A 20,667-nucleotide genomic window follows, 5' to 3' on the forward strand; every position below is an offset into this window, starting at 1 on the left:
GGAAGGTGATGCCAGGGGGTGTCTACGGTGATGGGGGAAAGGAAATGGGTGACTGGGGGAGGGGAAAGGATGGGAGAGCGAATGAACTACTATATCGCCACCATGTTGTTTAAATCGAAAGCGGAACAAGTTTCGAGGTGGGCGAGATCAGGTGCTGTATGGGAGTGTGATCACTGGGTGGACGGAGATGCAGGTCAGCTCAGATGGAGAACTGAAAGTGAACCCCAACAGGTAGCATTAAAAATGCTCAGGACATTGAGGTGAGTGTGAAATGGGAAGGATCGGCGCGTGGGAGAGGCTTACACGAGACTCCGAACAGCCCTGCCCCACACACACACTTCTCCCTCCAGAATCACTCATTGGCCAGCTGCTATCTCTGCGGTGATGGGGGACAAGATTGAAGAGCTCACAGGCAAAAGGGACTCGGAGGGAGAGGACAGCCTCTGAGATTCCTGAGCCGATGACCCAGGGGTGTCCAGCTGCCGCTCCTCCTCCCTTTGGGTGCCTGGAGGACCCAGCCTGACTCCTTGAGGGGAAGGAGCACCTGGAGGACGGCTGACAATTCTAAGACGCAGAGGGTGTTCCAGCACATGAGTCAGAAAAAGTTAATATGCAGGTACAGCAAGTAATTAAGGCAGCTAACGGAATGCTATCCTTTATTACAATAGGGATTGAACATAAAAATAAGGATGTTATGCTTCAGTTATACAGGGTATTGGTGAGACCGCACCTCGAATACTGTGTGCAGTTTTGATCTCCTTATTTAAGGAAGGATGTAAATGCATTGGAGGTGGTTCAAAGGAGGTTTACTAGATTGATACCTGGAATGAGTGGGTTGTCTTATGAGGATAGATTGGACAGATTGGGCTTGTTTCCACTGGAGTTTAGAAGAGTGAAGGGCGATTTGATTGAAGTATACCAGATCCTCAATGGCCTTGACAAGGTGGATGTGGAAAGGATGTTTCCTCTTGTGGGTGAGTCCAGAACTAGGGGGGCATTGTTTTAAAATTAGGGTTCGCTCTTTTAGCACAGAGATGAGGAGAAATATTTTCTCTCAGAGGGCTGTGCGACTTTGGAACTCTCTGCCTCCGAAGGTGGTGGAGGTGGGGTCATTGAATATTTTTAAGGCAGAGGTAGATAGATTCTTGTTAGGCAAGGGAATCAGAGGTTATCGGGGTTAGATGGGAATGAGGAAATCAAAACACGAAGATCAGCCATGATCTTATTGAATGGCACAATGGGCTCGAGGGGCTGAATGGTCTACTCCTGTTCCTATTTCTAATGTTCTTATGGAGGGATGTCATGTTGCCACTGTAGGAACTCACCCATAGCTCCTGCGATGGAGTTCAGGCCTGCACGCATCTCCGCATTCTGCTGGACCAGGCTCTCCATGGCATCTGCCATCCTTCCCATGGAGACCTCCATGTATGCACATGTGGGTACCACTTTATTAGAGAACAGGCAGACGCACTCCTCCAACTCGTGAGCCACTCTGTTGAGGGTTTCCAACAGCTCTGCATGATGTTCCCACGCCTTCTGCTGGCTCTCCAGGATGAGTTGGAAAGCCAAATCCAGAGGTTCGTCATCTGAGTCAGACCTGTCATAGAGTCATAGAGGTCTACAGCCCAGAAAAAGGCCTCTCGGTCATTGAGTCTGCGCCGGTCAAACAAGTACCTAACTATTCTAATCCCATCTTCCAGTACTAGCCCCATAGCCTTCTATATCATGGCATTGCAAGTGCACATCCATATACTTCTTAAATGTTATGAGGGTTTCTGCCCCTCCCACCCTTTCAGGCAGTGAGTTCCAGATTCCCACCACCCTCTGGGTGAAAAAATTCTTCCTCACATCCCCCCAAACCTCCTGCCCCTTACCTTAAATCTATGCTCCCTGGTTATTGATCCCTCCACCAAGGGGAAAAGTTCCTTCCTGTCTATCCTATCCATGCCCCTCATAATTTTATACACCTCAATCATGTCCCCCCTCAATCTCCTCTGCTCCAGGGAAAATAACCCCAGTCTATCCAATCTCTCCTCATAACTAAAACTCTCCAGCCCAGGCAACATCCTGGTAAATCTCCTCTGCACTCTCTCTAGGCTTCACAGATGCCTCTTCCCCAGCAGTCCTCTGAGTGCCAGGGAGCTCGGCTGAACCTGCCTCCTCCTGCTGCGGACACCAGATTGTGAACCCGAGCCTGCTCTAGATCTAGGTCCCACCGAGGTGCGTGTCTGGGTGTGGGTAAGTGCTGTGATTGGTCTTCCAGGCTGCTTATTTTCAGCTCTTCAATGAAGGAGTCGTCTTTTTGGCTGGAGGTGAGAACCTGGCTGGAGCTGAGGGACTGGCTGGCTGAGGGTGTCGGTCGCTTGGCAGAGCTCCCTGAGAACCAAAGCAGAGATAATTAATGCATGGCAGCAAAGTCGAAAACAGAAGAGAGAGCCCTCACAGTTGTGGTGAGAGAGGGATGGTGTGGTTCACGAGGGTGTTCGCCGCCAACCTCACTGTCACTGCAGGCACGCTCCATGTCCTCACCAGTCAGCAGGATAGCACGCTCCTCAAAATCAGTGAGGGGCCTAATATGGACCACTCCACCTTCGGTCTGGGACCTCTCCCTGCTGATATGAGCAAAATATATGGCACAGCATGGAATGTTTGTACGCTGAGTGAGGGTGTGTGTGGGAGTTAGTGGTGTTGTCCCTTGAGGTGTGAGATACCTGTGGGTGTGTGACGGGTTTGTGAGTGTGTGAGTTGAGAGTGATGCGAAGAGTGAGTTACCCTGGAGGAACAGATGAGACCATTCATCCTGTAGTGGCACTGGGTGGCTGTCCTCTTTTACAGGGCATTATTGCTGACCACTGTTGCCACCGCCTCCCATGCTAGATTGGTGATGCGTCTGCCCATCTGGCGGACAGAGCGGGGTAGAGGACATCATGGCGGACCTCCACGGCAGCCAAAAGGCGCTTGAGGGACAAGTCACTAAACCAAGGGGCTGCAGTCTTCTTGCCTTTCGGGACCATCCTGTCTTCCGTGCAGCAGTCCTGTCTGGAAGCACTGAGAGTTGTGCGCCCGGCTGCACTATAAATGTGGCACCCAGCGTGACAAAGCGGCATGGTGATGGCATGGCGGGCAAATGAGACTGCGGCCTCCATCAAAGTGGTGTGTTTCCCGGGAATGCATAATTAATGTGGCGGGTTTGGGAAGATACGGTGTGAGAAGCTGCCGTTGCGGCCGGTAGGTAAAGCGCCATTTAACTCGTCCGCTACCACACTTAGTGCAAATCTGGGACTATTCCACCCCTTATTTTTACAGAGAGGTTTGTGAGGCTGTGGAATACACTACCATAATTATTGAAGTCAAGGTTGTGTTGACATAGATGTTGAAATGAAAGAGATATAATGGGATATGGGAACAAGGTTGAATAAGCACAAACACAAACTGGTTGGGCCCTAACAGTCTGCTTTGCTGTTGTAATGTTTTTTATAATTCTAAGTTATTTAATACAGCCTTCTTCAAGTCACTGTACATCAATCTTACCAATAGAGCTCCACAAAAAACCCAATATTTCAATGGAATCCATTTAAGTGTACAACTGTGAAGGTCACTTCTGATGACCTGTATCATTTTGTTGCTTATTGCCTTTAGTCTCAGTTCCTCAAATATAAATGTGTGATATAAAAGTCATAAAGTGATTGTACATTTTTTGGATTACACTGTATCATAACCCTGATGGTAAGTCAAGGAGCACAGAATAATGTTTTATGTGAATAATGCTTCAATGAGAAAAACATTGTAAGTTTTTAACATTCTTTAAAATGTCAATACATTAGTGAAATTGCTAATCCTTTTGTATTGTTCATTTATTCATTAAGGTGTAAGATGTAAGCGATTTTCCATTTTGATTTTCTATTGTTTTATGCTGCTGATTGACCTGGTATAGAAGGCAGGTAACGGACTAAGTACAATGCCCACACTAATCTTTAGATGCAATCATTAGTCATCTGTAACATTCATTTGAACAGATTAGGTACATCAACTGAATTCATCTTTATTGTACCTTTCCATTTTAAGACAAATCAATATGAGCATTTTTCCTTGCAAAGAGTTGATTAATTGTAGCTTTATCATCAATTTAGCAAAGGCTGCCACAACAGATTATTTTTCAAAGGCATTATAGGAGAGAAATCACTTCACTCGTTAAATTTATCCCATGCTTATGTTAACATGGAGGAATTTATGAAGTTTGCATGAACCTAGTATTTGATCCACTGTTTGTCTCAAAATTCCTCTCTTGTGTAAGCTTGTGTAGCCAACAATTGCAGTTCCCAGGATAAGCACTAACAGTGCCTTATAACATTTCCCAGACGTGGAATCATGAAATTGTAGGATCATACAGCACAGGAGATGATTTGTTCCATTATGCCTTTGACAGCTCTTTGAAAGGGCTATCTAATTAGTCCCACTCACCTATTCTTTCTGCAAAGCCCTACATTGTTTCCCTTTTCAAGTGCTTATCCAACTGCCTTTTGAGAGTTATTATTGTACCTGCTTCCACCATCCTTCAAGGCAGTTCATTCCAGGTCATTATAACTCGCTGCATTAAAAAACCTCCTTATCTCTGCTCTGTTTTTTTTTGCCAATTATTTTAAATTTGTGTCCTCTGGATACCTAACCTTCTGCCAATGACCTAACCTTCTGCCAATGGAAATAGTTTCTCCCTATTTACTCTGAGAAAACTCTTAGGATTTTAACAACTCTGTTAAATCGCCCTTTGATCTTCTCTTCTCTGAAGAAAACAGTCCTAACTTCTCTAGCCTTTCCACATAAGATTCCCCATTTACAGTGCATGTATAGTGCATAATAATATCTGATGTGAGAGCATTACAGGATTGTACCTGGGAGCCAAGCAGCCACACAGCTATTGATGTTCCATTATCTTTATGTGTGTGACAACATGAGAACAACATCCAAAACCTCTTGGAGGAGAAGGTGGACAAGGGGCATATGGTTTAGAGATCAGAGGACAAAGAAGGCAAAAATTAGTATTACCACTTCCCAGTGAGCTGGATATCACACAGGATCAGTGATTAGGGAGGTTGTGTCATAGTAGAGAGACTGCCCTTTATAAGACTAGTTGTTCTGGGGGGCAGAAAATCACCATGGCTTTACCTACCAGATGGCCCTCCTTATATTCATCAATGGAAGACATCTCTGAGATAGCTTGTTACTAATGGCAACTTACACTGGACCTATAACGTAGAAAACATCTGGAGTCACTTCACGGAGGTATAATCAAACAAATGCTGAGCCAAAGGAGATATTAAGAGGGGTGAACAAGTTGATCAGAGAGGCATATTTTAAGGAGCAGAGGGAGGCAGAGAGGCAGAGGGGCTTAAGGAGGGAACTTCAGAGCATGAGACCTAGGTGACTGAAGGCACATCTTCAAATGGTGGCATGTGGAGATATACTAATGGGTTAAAATGATGGCAACTGCCCTCCATCACAGCACAAAGAATACAGATTTTAGCATTGCATTATTGCAGCAGCACAGGTACTGACGTATTTTCCCCAGTCCTGTTACCTCCGCGATATAGACCATCTCATCCTGTTGGCATATGGACACTTACGTGCAACTGTACATAATCCCATCACATACCAGCAGTGGAAGATACTTGATGATTATTCCAATGACGTGAAACTAGCATCATGCGCATGATTAATAGTTTGTAAGATGTGCTGATGATACTTTTCTCCTTATGTAATTATGCAAGACTCAGTTTTCCTAAGGAGAACGAAGGCTGTCATCATGAACATTTTTAAAATCTCTTTTATTGGTGGCTGCTGAAACCCCCAGACTGCCTTCCTCCTGCCAGAGTAGGCAGGGAGTGAACTTTCCCTCTGCTGCAACCACCCCTTCCCCGTAGTCATGACTCACTTTTATAGGCTGGGGCTCATCTGGACTCTTTGGGTGGACTCTCAGAGGGATCCACATGACCAAGAGGAAGCCCACTAGCGCCAAAGTGGGAAATTGTTCCAGTGACAGAACAAGGCAGCAGCTGCATCTCCAGCAGAGGCTGCCGGCCATCTAAAGAGAGTGACAGAGCCTCATTGAAGGAAGCAATATTCTTTTCATGACCTGAACATTTGTCGCTTCGAACTTTTAATCCTGTCAACAGAAGGAAAATAAATAACTTGCATTTATATATCACTCTTCATAACTTAGGATGTCTGAAAAGACCTTGAAAGGAGTATTTTTCAATCAGCAGCCACTGTTGGAATGCAAGGAATGTGGCATCCAATTTTCAAAAAGCAAGGTCTCACCAACAGCAATGAAATAAACGTGTTGGTGGAGGGAGAGCTCCTCAACTGCTACAGGATCTTTTGCATCCACCTGAGAGGGCAAATAATGCCCTGGTTTAATGTCCCATCTGAAAGACAGCACCCTGCTCAGCTAGCCAAGATTATGTGCTTATGTCTCTGAGTGGGGCTTAAACCCAGGAGCTGCTAACTCAGAGGTTAGAGTGCTATCACTGAGACCAAGCCTGACACCTTTGCCATGCATGATCTACTCTGATACTTTACAGTGACATAGCATGATGCTTTATTTAGAACACATGGTTTGAAAAATTCTTATTAACAGTTTCATTTGCAAATCTATTTAGCCATTTATATTATCAACTTCAGCTTTCTAATAGGACCACACATACCCTGCCCACATTAACCTTCATTGCTTTACTATTATGCCCATATCTGCCTGCCTGATAATTCTGATCAGTGCTCACAAAATGTCTTCCTCCGTGTGAGGAGTCCTCAATAATAATAAGTTGCTGTTGTTGTTCTTCACACTTTTCATTGTTCACTTATGCACCTTTCCAAAGATTGGACAGCTTTTTTGGGCACTTTCATTGAAATTGCAATGTTATTTTAAACAATTGTATTTTTTTCCGTGCCTGACTTTCTTGTAGACAACCTGTGCTGTGGGCTTGTGACCTGAAGAAGCTAGCAAAAAATGTTCAGGGTCCATTCAGTAAAACAAGCTTTTCTTTGCACATTATTGCACCCTCCACCACAGCGAGACTTGTCCATTCTACATGTTAATTCCTGTTAAGTGACTTGATCGATGCTTCATGAGTGGGTCATTGCGTTTATTGCTAAAGTGTTTTAATAGGTTAATAAGTGTTTTAGCAATATCAGTCTTGCAGGGATCAGGAGATTATATTCTTGTGAAAGTGTGATAAAAGTGTATTGCTTTAATACAAATTTCATATACAAATACCACTCTCCTCTGATGTTACTATTTAATATCTGTTTCAATAACAACATCAGTGCATCATTAACTCTGTAAAGAATCTCTTATTGCAATGGTTTCAGTAACACATCAGTGTAAAGCAAAACCCTTTAAAATCACTGTCTTCAGGAGCAGTGGAAAACGTGCTGTTTGATTTTTGAGAGATGTTTGATTTGTCCATCCCATGTGTCCATTAGCCCTAGGAGTATACATCAGGGATGTCAGGCCTATCACTCAACTCACTCTTGTGTTCAAAGGATGGAATTTGGATCAGGGCTTAGGGTGGGAATAGGATTTTCTGCTGACAAATCTGCTTTTGTTGTTGACTTCAGAATATTGTATCTCCTGCTCGCTTTCTCAACTTTCTAATGTTTAGATATCTAGAATTTAAATGGGGGGAGGGGGTGGGGGTTGCACTTGAATGTACAATTACAGAATATCAGAGCACTAATTTGGGCACAATTACATTGGTGTTAAGCAAAAGTGGTCATCTCAGATTATTCCCATTGAGCCCCACTGAATACATGCCTATTGTAATTCATTTCTCTGTAATTTTTATGATCTATCACAAACATTACTACATACTGTTCATTTTTCATTTCGCAGGTATAAAGCGATAGTCAGACCCATGGACATCCAGACCACCAACGCCCTGATGAAAATTTGTGTGAAAGCAGCCCTTATCTGGGTATTTTCAATGCTGTTGGCTGTTCCTGAGGCAGTATTTTCCGATCTGCACACCTTCTATGACCCTCATACCAATGACACATTTAAGGCCTGTGCTCCGTACCCGCATGGTGATGAGCTGCACCCGAAAATCCACTCCGCAGCATCATTCCTGATTCTCTACGTCATCCCGCTCTTCATCATATCCGTGTACTATTTCCACATTGCCAAGAACTTGATCAGGAGTGCTTACAATATTCCAGCAGAGGGCAATCAGCACATTTTGAGACAGGTAAGCCGACGGATTTCAGACTGATGAACTTCAGAGGTGTTTGTACTGTATTATAATGTAGTGAAGGCCATTTTGAATCAACACTGAGAGCATGAAAACCTGCTTGAAACCAATCATTTCAGCCAGACAAATCAATTTCTTTCACTGGGCTGTAAAACATGATGTTCACAGCAAGTACAAATCCTGCTTACAATTAACATTTTAGACCAGAATTCTTCATGTGACCGTAAAGAGCTCCCATGCTCCTCGCGATCTTTCTAATGTTCCTCAAATATTCAGTCAATTCAGTACAGTTAAACATTTCCATCAATACTAGTTATTTAGTCAAGCAGCACCAGGCATATCTGAAAATGAGGTAAGAGCTTGGTGAAGCTGCAACACAGAACATAACAGCAGGAGCAGCATGTTATAGACAGAGCTAAGTGATCCCTCAACCAACGGAGCAGATCAAAGTGCTGCACTCCTGCCATATCCAGTCGTGAAGGGAGGTGGACAATTAAACAACTAACAGGAGGAAGAGGAGGCTCCACGAACATCCCTATCCTTAAGGATGGGGGTGGCCAGCACGTCAGTACAAAAGGCATTTACAACCATCTTCATCCAGAAATGCCAAGTGGATGAGTGCAGTTCCAACAACACTTGTGAAGCTCAACACCATCCAGGACAATTAAAGCAGCCCACTTGATTGGCACCCCATCCACCACTTAAGCATTCACTCCCTCCACCACTAACACACAGTGACAGCAATGTTTACCATCTACAAGATTAGCTGCAGAAACAGGTCAAGGCTTCTTCCAAACCTTTGACCTCTGCCACCTAGAAGGACAAGGGCAGCAGGTACAGGGGAATACCACCACTTGCAAGTTGCCCTCCAAGCTACACACCATCCTGATTTGGAAATATATCACTGTTGCTTTACTGTCTCAAGGTCAACTACTTAGAAGTCCCTCCCCAGCAGCATCGTGGGTGTACCTACAGCATAAGGACTGCTCTGGTTTAAGAAGCTCACCATCACCCCCTCAGAGGCAATTAGGGATGGGCAATAAGCACTTGCCTTGCTACTGATGCCCACACCCTTTGAAGGAATAAATAAGACATTAAAGGGGGAAAAGTCTGATGGAAAAGCTCCTGGTGGAATGTAGTGTATTGATGAAGAATGGTGTGTTTCTATTCTTAGGTCAGAAGGATGGTGGCGATGCCCTCACATGTTATATAGCACACAACATGCCACTCATGAGGATTTCCTGGCACCTGCTGTATAGCTGGCGAGGGCTTAACCTCACTTGTTTAATATCTAACGAGTGATTGTCCATCTGAGGGTGGAAATGGTACACAGGGTCTCTTTGGGGTTGAAATAGCTCCAATGTGTAAATGCTGGCAATGGATTTGCTAATCGGGTACTTGAACCAAGCTGGTCAGTGGTATTGTTTCCTACACTACAGTTACTACTTTTCAAAAGTACTCCAATGTCTGTAAAGTACTTTATAACATCCAGTGGTTGTGAAAAGTGCGATATCAATGCAAGTCTTTCTTTTTATTGATGGTTATTGCTTTGCTGGTTGGACTTAAAAAGACCAGTTGGTGGGACAGAGATTCAATTCACTTGGCTCCCAACAACCCTCATGCCAGTCTTTTAATGGATAGGTTGGTTTTAGATGGACATGCAGCAGAAAGCTTTTCAGTGCTTTGTACTGATAACCATGTGGCTTCAGTGAGTTAAATTCAAGCAGTACCACAGTGTACACTTGGGGATCGCTAAGCTTTAGATCTGCGAACCTATGTTAAAGCTCTCTGGATTTAAATATGTGGGCTCGGTCCCAGTGTGGAGAGAGCACGCACTCTACGTTAGACAAACATAGGGTAGTGTCCTCGGCCCAACCATCTTCAGCAGCTTCATCAATAACCTGCCTTCCTTCCATCATTAGGTCAGAAGTGGGGATGTTTGCTGATGATTGCACAATGTTCAGCACCATTCGCAACTCCTCAGATACTGAAGCAGTCCATGTCCAAATGCAGCAAGACCTGGACAATATCCAGGCTTGGGCTGACAAGTGGCAAGTAACATTCGCACCACACAAGTGCCAGGTAATGACCATCTGCAACAAAAGAGACTCTAGACATCAGCCCTTGACATTCAATGGCATTACCATCGCTGAATCCCCCACTATTTACATCCTGGCGGGGTTACCAATGACCAGAAACTGAACTGGACTAACCACATAAATACTGTGGCTACAAGAGCTGGTCAGAGGCTAGGAATCCTGTGGTGAGTAACTCACCTCCTGACTCCCCAAAGCTTGTCCACCATCTACAAGGCACAATTCAGGAGTGTGATGGAATACTCCCCACGTACCTCAATGAGTGCAGCTCCAACAACACTCAAGAAGCTCAAAACCAGCACTGTGGGTGTACCTACACCACATAGACTGCAGCGGTTCAAGATGGCAGCTCACCACCACCTTCTCAAGGGCAACTAGGGATGGGCAATAAATGCTGGCCTGGCCAGCAAAGCTCGTATCCCGGAAATGAATAAAAAAAACTGAAACTCTACAGACATAGATTTCTCAGTAGTTTGTTTCCAAGACCCTAAATACAGTGACAGGATTCCATGTGTGTCAGATATGTAACAGACCAAAATAAAATGGAATGGTGGGTGGGGGGGAGAAATGAGTGACACCTCCCTTTGTTATGGACATAAGAATGCCGCTTGATGCAATGCGCATAATTTTGTGAATTGGGTTCGCCCCTTGCTATAAATCACTTAACTTAAATTTCTGTTGAAATTACTAGAACTAAAAATCAGAAGAGATTTATAAAAAGTAGCTCATTCAATATTGCCCATTTTATACTATCACCCAGTGTCAAAATTACCCCGTGTCTTTTTAAAAACCGTAAACAGAAGTGTATAAATTAAAGCCACAATCAAATGAATGATACACCAATAAGAAATTGGCAAAACAAATATAAAATTGACAAAACATTTCTAAATTTCTAAATACAATGACTGGCACCCTGTCGCCATCCTGTCAGTGTTGACCTCAGTGCGTCGGCATGCTGGCGCTATCACCTCGGACTGAAGGAGGACAGAATCCTCCATCATCCCTTGCAATCTGTGGAGTGCACCAAGCATCCCTTCCTGATGTTCCCGAGCTTGTCTTTGCAGCTCCAACAACCGATTGAGGACCGAGTCCAGAGGCTCATCAGCTGACTCGGACTCAGCAGACTTCTTGCCCCCATCAGTCCTCCGAGTGCCGGTGAACAAGGGTATCCCTGTCTCCGCCTGCTGTGGAACAGATTGTGTGCTGTTCTCAACAGATTGTGATCCCGAGGCTGCTCTACCTCTAGGTCCCGCCGAGGTGTGTGTCTCTGTGCTGGTGGAGGGTGTGGGTGAGCGCCGTGACAGATCTTCAACGGGGCTGCCTTCAGGCTCCTCATCTGAGGTGTTCTTGGTGCTGGGGTTGGGGCCAAGGTCACCTGAGGGCGACATGTCAGATGTGCCTAGAAGAGAAATTGGAGGTTATTAGTGCTTGGCAGCCGCGCTGAACACAGAACAGATTAGGGTTGAGAGAGGGATAATATTGTGCAGGATCCTTACGTGGATGTTCGCTGCTGACCTCAACATCACCGCAGGAATGGTTGACATTCTCTCCGGCCAGCTCCAATGTGTTGACTCTCATTGTGAGGACCTTGATATCCAGCACTCCACCCCTGGTCTGGGACTTCTCCCAGTGATTGTGCACAATCTTGTCCTGAATAAAGCCAGATGAGAAGGATGCCAGGTGTGTGTGTGTGCTGAATGGAGCCATGGACGGGATGAGGAGGTAACCTCCAGAGGAGATGAGGCTAGATGGAGATTTGAGGGTGTGTGTGTGAGAACGGGCGGTGATGTTCCTTGAGCTGGCAGTGAGTGAGATGCCAGTGAATGTGAGAGTTGAGATTGATGAAATGGTTGACTTACCCTGGCGGCACGGATGAAATCATTCATCTGTTATCTGCACCGGATGGCCGACCTCATGTGTGCAGCATTGGCACTGACCACCTCTGCCAACCCCTCCCAAGCCAGTGTGGCGAGGCTGATGGGCCTTCTGTGGCCAGAGAAAGCGTCCCAGGGATGCATCACTGAATTCGGGGGGGGGCTACACTCTTCTTGGCTTTCAGGGCCATGTCTACACTGGAATAGTCCTGGGCTGCAAGCATTGAGAACTGTGCAGCTGCAGTTTAAATACAGCACCCAGCGTGAGGAAGCGGTGAGGTAATGGCGTGGCGGGCCAATCAGAAGCTAGTCACCAGAGATCCAGCGTGTTACCTGTGACTGCATAATTAATAAGGCAGGAAGGGGACAAAACATTGCGGGTAAAACGTGTTTTTTTTCATGCCCACTACTGCACTTAGTGCAGACCTGGGACGATTATGCCTTGCAATCTAAACAAGTGATGCTGACGCACAGACATTAAAGTGAAACTTGTGCATGGAAGGCAATAAAACTCAATCCAAACATTCTCTTCTGAGTCAAGAGTACAATACTGGAGCTGTGCGCCCCTGAAATTTCACAATGCAGCATTACCCTCGTTCTTGACGTGCCATACCATGGTGAATTCTATTGGCTGTAACAAATGCCCAAGATTACCGTATCACAGGAATAGTGCGTTCATTCAGCAAGGCACTGCATGCTCTCTCATAAAATGCCTTTGATGAGCATATTTGTGTAAGAAAGCCTCGCTGTGTGAGAAGTCACATGGTCTATCAAGAAGCTTTGTAGCAATATCCAATACAGCGTTCAGTGGGCAGCAGGCCATAAGTTTAGGAAGTGGTGATTTCAGCACTTTCTGCAATAGAAATTTCAAGATTACAACAAGGAATGATTACTATCTTAAAATTACATTGGAGAGTGCTGTAAAGTCTGGGAAATGCGGTGAACAAATGTTTTGAGTACTTTGCATGTTAATCACCATTTATTCAAATCTCCGACGCAACCTCAAGAGCCTTTCAAGAAAAGTGACTGTAAATCTGTAAAATTTTTATAGTTTGAAATATGGTGACTTTTACAAGGGTTGTCACTTGTTAAGAAAGCATGGAATAAGAAAAAGCTTGTATTTATATAGCACTCAGCATGTCTCTCAGAAATATCCCAAAGTGCATCACATTTAATGCAGTGATAACTGGTATGTAGGAAAAATATGGGAGCTAATTTATAGCAGAGGTCCCACAAACAGGGATAAGGTCAATGTTGACGTTAGTTGAGGAAGGAATGTGCCTGGTTTACTGGAAGAATTTCCTCGTCTCTTAGGGCATTTAAAATCTACGTGAGCCAGTTAAATGGGCAGAGTCATAGTAATAATGTCTCCTTTACTTTAAACTTTTCTCCCACTCTTTGGTTCCCATCCAATTAAGATAGTGAACAAGTCTTCTGATCCTAAATTTTTGTCATTGCCATTCTGTGACTGTCCACTAGGAAGGACTGTAGAATGACATAGAGACCCTCACCTCCGATTGTCCCACAAGCTCTGTTCCCTTGCCATCAACCCCATCCCTCTCCCTGGCAACTGTCTAAGGCTCAGCCAGACTGTTTGCAACCTTGGTGTCATATTTGAGCGTGAGATGAGCTTCCAACCACACATTCAGGCCATCATTAAGACCACATATTTCTACCTCCGTCTCAACACCTCACTCTGCATCTGTACAGTCCACCTGCTGCTGAGACCCTCATTCATGTGTTTCAGATCCTCTCAATCTATCAATTCTAGCACACTCCTACTTGGCCTCCTATTTTCCACCCTTCATAAACTTAAAGCCATTCAAAATTCTGTGCCAAGTTCCGTTCCCCCATCACTCCTGTGCTTATTGACCTATATTGGCTCCCCATTAAGCAATATCTCAAGTTTAATGTTCTCAACCTTGTTTTCAAACCCCACCATGGCCTTGCCATTCCCTATTTCTGTCACCTCCTCCAGCCCTACAAACCTTCTAGATATATGCGCTATGCTAATTCTGGCCTCTTGTGTACCCCTGATTTTGATAGCTCCACCATTAGTGGTTGTTACTTCTCTGACTCTGCAATTCTGCCCTAAAACCTCTCTGACTCTCGTCCTCTCTTTCTTCCTCTAAGTCACTCCTTAAAACCCACCCCTTTGACCAAGCTTTTGGTCATCCATCCTAATATTTTCTTATGTGGCTTGGTGTGATATTTTGTTTGATTAGGCCCGTGTGAAGCACCTTGCTATGTTAACAGTCTATTTAAATATAAGTTGATGTTGTTTCATGTCCTATAGGGTTGGATTTAACGGGTGTCATAGTCCCTGCGCCTCCGGCGGAAAGGTCAGGGGGCGAGCCGGCCTTCAAGTCTAAAGGCTGCCGTGCAGCAATTAGACAACTGAATGGCCATTAATTGAGTTCAGGCAGGACTTTCACACCTCAGCAACATCAAGTCCCGTCTCAGAGAACTGCCGGCCAATCAGCTCTCCACTACCGGCAGCACCACTGGGAGCGGTGGCCACTGCCGGTACTGCAGTGAGGCTGAGAGAAAGGCATGCGGCATTGGATCCAGAATGGCAGGTAAGTCTGCGGTTTTGCTGGGGCTAAGCTGGCTAGCTCTGGCGAGGGGGCAGGGGGCAGGGGGCCTGTGTAGGTAGGGCAAGGGGAGGGGAATCTGGGAATGTAACCTTGGGGGAACGCTCCGATGGACTCAGGGGACCCATTAAGGAGGAACCACCACTTGCCACCAGCCTGCACATGGAGAGCTGCTGGGCTGTGCACTTGGCATGGGCCTCTCATGCCACTGATTAAATTCCAGCAGCAGTGGGATGAGGCCTACAAGTTGGCATTAATTGACCACTTCAGGGCTTCAATTGACCCATGAATGGGCAGGCCGCCCGAAGCCAGCCCTACCGGTTGTAAAATTGTGTTGGGGGCAGCATTTGGTGGGCAGGTGGCAGGCACAATGCCCACCGGATTTAACATGCCTTCAAAACCGCCAGTGGGATGTGTTAAATCCAGCCCTTAATTTATTTTACTGTCTCCATGTAAAGTATGTGTTTAAAACTTCCTCTGAAGTTTAGGGATTGATGAGCAATAAGCTTTCACTTCCATGTTACCACAGACTTAATGAGTTCTGGCCCTGGTTTTAATCAAGCTCGCCTGGCCATAACGGGATGGCTGAGCAGTTTAATTTGTAAAAATTGACTACTATGCCGTTCCAGCGGGAACGCTGCTGAATTCAATTGTAACTCTGGAGATTACTTAGACGGGAAACACATCTACCAGAAACAAGCAGGTGCCCGATTAATAAATTGAAATTGAGCTCTAAGGTTGTTATTTAGACTGCTAAGCAATTTTAACTGGGAGGGCGATGAACTGTTAGCGCAAATAGGAATAAATAAGCACAATCTGAGAGCCATTACAGAGACATGGCGACAGGATGACATAGATTGGGACCTGAATATTGAAGGGTATGTGATATTTGGAAGGACAGTAAGTTAGGAAAAGGTGGAGGGGGGACTCTGTTAATTAATGATGGTATTAGCACATTAGAGAGGGATGACCTAAGTTCAGGAAACCAGGATGGAGAAGATGTTTGGGTTGAGATGAGAAGTGATAAAGGCAAGAAGTCACTTGTGGGAGTGGTGTACAGGTCCCCAAATTGTGACTACATGGTAGGAAAGAGTACAAAGGAAGAGATAGTGCGAGCTTGTCAGAAAGGTACAGCGATAATCATGAGGGATTTTAATCTACATATAGACTGGAAAAATCAGATTTTGCAAAGGTAGCGTAGATGAGGAGTTCATAGAATATTTTCGGGATAGTTTCTTAGAACAGCACATTCTGGAGCCAACCAGAGAGCAGGCTATACTAGATCTGATATTGTGCAACAAGATAGGATTAATTAATAACCTCTAAGTGAAGGAATCCCTAGGTAACAGCGATCATAATATGGTTGAACTTTACACTCAGTTTGAGGGAGAGAAGAGTGTGTCCAAGACTAGTATTTCTAGGCAAGTTCACAAAGTAAAACCTTCAAGTAAACTTGAATAAGGGGAATTATGAGGGCATGAAAGCGAAGCTAGTTGAAGTGAACTAGCAAATAAGGTTAAGGGATAAGCCAATAGAAGTTCAGTGGCAGACATTTAAAGGGATATTTCAGAATACACAGAATAGGTACATTCCAATGAGAAAGAAAAGTTCCAAGGGGAGGGCCCACCATCCACAGTTAACTAAAAAAGTTAAAGACAGTATCAAACTTAAAGAAGAAGTATATAATTGCGCAAAGATAAGTGACAGGTTGGAAGGAACATAAAGAACAGCAAATAATGACAGTTCAGAGAAGATTTACTAGCCTAATACCAGGAATGGGCAGATTGTCTTATGAGGAAAGGCTGGGCAGGTTAGGCTTGTATCCACTGGAGTTTAGAAGAGTAAGAGGCAATTTGATCAACACCTTTAAGATCTTGCAGGGTCTTGATAGGGCGGAAATGGAGAGGGTGTTTCCTTTTGTGGGAGAATCCAGAACTAGGGGTCACTGTTTAAAAATAAGTGGTCGCCCATTTATGACAGAGATGAGGATAAATTTTGTCTCTCAGAGGGTCGTGAGTCTTTGGAACTCTCTTCCTCAATGACGGTGGAAGCAGAGTCTTTGAATATTTTTAAGGCAGAGCTAGATAGATTCTTGGACCTGAATCCTGGGCTCGGTGAGCGGGGGCAGAGCCTGCAGCGCCGATGCGTAAAATGACACACTGTGACGTCGGGTGGGTGTCCCAATGTCACTGCGCGTCATTTAGATTTTCAGTTCAGCGGGCGCACAGCCAAGTCAGCTACGCACCTGCCTAACTGCCAATGGCCTATTAAGGCCATTTAAATATCAATTAAACTAATAAACTGAGCTGCCCGTCCAACCTTAAGCTTGGGGGGGCAGGCGAAGAGCCCAGGCGGCCTTCGCATTTTTCATGGAACCTCATCCACGGGCGGGATGAGGTTTTGTGAGGTGTTTATAAATTGAATAAAAATTCATTGACATGTCCCAGCTCATGTGACAATGTCACATGAGGGGACATGTCTTAAAATTTTTTCTTTTCTTTATTAAAATTTTGGGAACTTAAACTAATCTCCCTGAGGCAGCTCTGTGCCCTCAGGGAGATTTCTGCACTCTTTTGCACGCATCCTCCTCCTAATTTGTGTGTTCGTATGAGTCAAATGTCCTGTGCAGGGGCAAGTTCACAAAGTAAAACCTGGCCGGATTGATTTTACAAACTGAGTATCGTGATTGGAAGCTGTTTTTAAAGGGCTATTAAACCTGCAGGCACTTAGGCCATGCAATCTGCTTACAAGTGTGAGCTGTACAATTCTGAGGCAGCTCTGAGCATTCAGTTTGCTTCTTTGGAGGTGCCAACTCTGGATCAGTTGGTACCTCTCTCACTGCTGAGACAGAAGGTTGAGAACAAAACTCTAGGGTGCAGTATTAAGGGAGTGCTTTTGGAGATGTCATCTTTCAGCCGACATATGTTAAACTGAGGCCTGGGGGAGAATCTTCGGCTCGGCGAATGGGGATGGGGCCCGCTCGCCGAGGCGCAAAATGACGCGGGGTGAGGTTGGGCGTGCGTCCTGACGTCACAGCGCGTCAGTTAGATTTTCAGTTCGGCGGGCGTGCAGCCGTGAGATTGGCGGGGGACAGGCGAAGAGCCCAGGTGGCCTTCGCATTTTTCACGGAACCTCATCCACGGGCGGGATGAGGGTTCATGAATGATTTTAAAATTTCTCAAAAAATTTTTATTGAAATTAATGCACATGTCCCGGCTCATGTTGCAGTTTCACATGAGGGGACACGTCATAAAAACTTTTTCAACACTTCATTGAACTTAAAACTAATCTCCCTGAGGCACCCCTGTGGTACTATGAAGTGGTACTTAGTATTTTTCTTAAAGTAAGTTGTTAACTAACTGTACTGCTCCTGTATGAGTTGCTCCTGCAGTGGCTTTGACAAAATGGGGACCCTAGTGATACTCATAGCTGACAACCTCAGGTAACTTGAGCCTGCAAGGGCCTGGTTGCAGCATGGATGGGTCAGTGGTTCCTGTCGGCATGGGTGGTATTGGTTGAGATGGTGGTAAAGGTGCAGACATTCTAACATCCTGCAAGAGGGTAATTCATTCTTCTCTTGCTGTGGCAGTACCATTTCCACTGGGCTGGGCCTCAGAATTTCCACTCACCTGTTTGTGGACAGGTAGTGTAAGGTAACTGACTTCTTGAACAGCGACTGACTCTTCAAGGGGAAAGTGCACTACTTCAAGGTAGAGCACACGACTGACTGAACATCCATCTGGCAGCTGTTTGAGGTGTGGCTCATCGATCTGCCTCCTCCAAAGTATTTCCCACCACTGAGATATCTTCTTCCATGAACTGTGGCTGTTTTGAGGGACTTGGTGGAAAGAGAGAAGGGACAGAATGGCGCTGAGAGACCGGGGGTGTAGTAGATGACAGGGGTCACAATGCAGATTAATGTGGTCAGGCTGCCTGAATGCACATTTGTCAGAGGTTTGTGAAGGGATGCAGGCAATGGTCAGAGGCCACGTTCACAGAAATTCTCAGCCTCAAAATCTCCAATTCTGTCATCTCTGGATGGCCACTTGTTTTCAGTGCTTGCCACTCCAACTTGGAGAGGTTCAATATCTTGGAGATTGTTAACTCGGTCTTAAAGGTCTTCATTATGTTTTGTACTGCCTTGTCCTACAGAGAGGGCATGAGTCAGTGAGTATCTCCTACAAAGGGGAATACAGAATTCCAAGATTTCTGCTGTTGTTGCAGATGCCAAGAGTGAGAAGAAACAAATGGAATGGAAAGGTGCTGAATGGAAAGCAAACATGGTGTGTGTGAAGTGAGGAAGGAGCCAAATACATTGGTGGTTGTGCAAAGACCAGGAAGTATGAAGAGGATGGTGGTAGTGGATGGTGTGTGCGCGCGTGTTTGTTTGTGTGCATGCGTTCATATTTGTGTGTGTGTGGGTGTGTGCGTGTGAGTGAGTGAGTCTGTGAGTATGGTGTGTTTGTGTGTGTGTGCTTGTATATGTGTGAGAGTGTCTGTGTGTGTATTTGTAATGAGAATGAGATGTTTTACAATCTGTCCTTGCACTGACCATGAAGGAAAGGGAAGCTTTGAGAGTGCCAGAGGAGCGGGGAGAAAGAACTGTTGCCTCAAGTTGTTAAGTGAAATGGAGAAATGAAGATACAAGCAAAATACTGCGGATGCTGGAAATCTGAAATAAAAACAGAAAAATGCTAGAAAAACTCAGCAGGCCTGACAGCATCTGTGGAGAGAGAAGCAGAGTTAAGGTTTTGAGTCCGTATGACCATCTCTGACCAGCTCTGAAGAAGGGTCATACGGACTCAAAACGTTAACTCTGTTTCTCTCTCCACAGATACTGCCAGACCTACTGAGTTTTTCCAGCATTTTCTGGAGAACTGAAGAGCTATATTTACTCTGTTTACACTTGCAAGGTTATTGAAGTATTCCCTGCCTTGTATCCATGTCCTATAGTTGAATATACTATACACTACTGAATTTGGCATATCTCTGTCCATGCCTGATGGACTTAGTGTGAAGGATGCTCCTACTATAGCTGGGAAGAGAAAGTTCCTGGCCTCTTCCAGCTAGAATTCCAGCAAGGCTTCAGGTAGCCTGGAGGTTTGCCTGAGGTTCATGCTGATGCTGTTTTCCCTTCTCACAGTCTAAAGCGCAATCTTCCAGTAGGAAATGCCACTTTGCTGATCTTTGACTTTATCATGGTTAATGGACAGCCCAGCAGAGTAGATAAATTTAACGGTGTGTCAGCAACATCTGCCTCTGAAATTGAAATCAAACAATGAAGCCCAGGTGTTAAAATACTCGGGGCCTGTTTCCTGAGTGGCAAGTGCGTTTCAGTCACAGCCATCCTCTTAAAAGCTGCCCAGCGTTAAATTCAGGGCCGTTGTCTCTTTAGGAGAGAGACGTGGTGCATTTGTTTTATATGAGTGAGCTCAAATCAACAAAAATATTTTTGGCAGGAGAAACGAAAAGTTGTGCAGTGGGATTTATGATTTGACGGAGCCGACTATGTTCTTGAATCATTGAGATAAAAGCAAAGAACTGCGGATGCTGGAAATCCAAAACAAAAACAAAAACAAAAATACCTGGAAAAACTCAGCAGGTCTGGCAGCATCGGTGGAGAGGAACACAGTTAACTGTTAACTGTGACAGTTAACTCTCCACCGATGCTGCCAGACCTGCTGAGTTTTTCCAGGTGTTTTTGTTTTTGTTTTTGAATCATTGCCTTGGTTAGTATTTAAGACCACGCCTTTCACACTTTCTGCATGAGTTTCAACAGTTTCCGACAGGGCCATTGAATAGATCATTTCACAGCATTACAGCATTTTGATTCAATCTGTGAGTAAACTTCCAGCATCGT

The 20,667-nt window shown here is 45.0% G+C and overlaps 1 protein-coding gene across 1 annotated transcript in view; it reads left to right on the plus strand.

The window, feature by feature from the left end:
* The window catches only part of grpr (gastrin-releasing peptide receptor), a 62,657-nt gene that overhangs the window by 15,775 nt on the left and 26,215 nt on the right, over positions 1-20,667 (plus strand). Inside the window, exon 2 of the mRNA XM_078560491.1 lies at positions 7,889-8,240. Within this exon, the coding sequence (XP_078416617.1) occupies positions 7,889-8,240 (352 nt within the window). The remainder of the gene's footprint in view (positions 1-7,888; positions 8,241-20,667) is intronic.

The sequence above is a fragment of the Cetorhinus maximus genome, chromosome 16 (assembly GCF_964194155.1).
Source record: "Cetorhinus maximus chromosome 16, sCetMax3.hap1.1, whole genome shotgun sequence".
Taxonomy (NCBI): domain Eukaryota; kingdom Metazoa; phylum Chordata; class Chondrichthyes; order Lamniformes; family Cetorhinidae; genus Cetorhinus; species Cetorhinus maximus.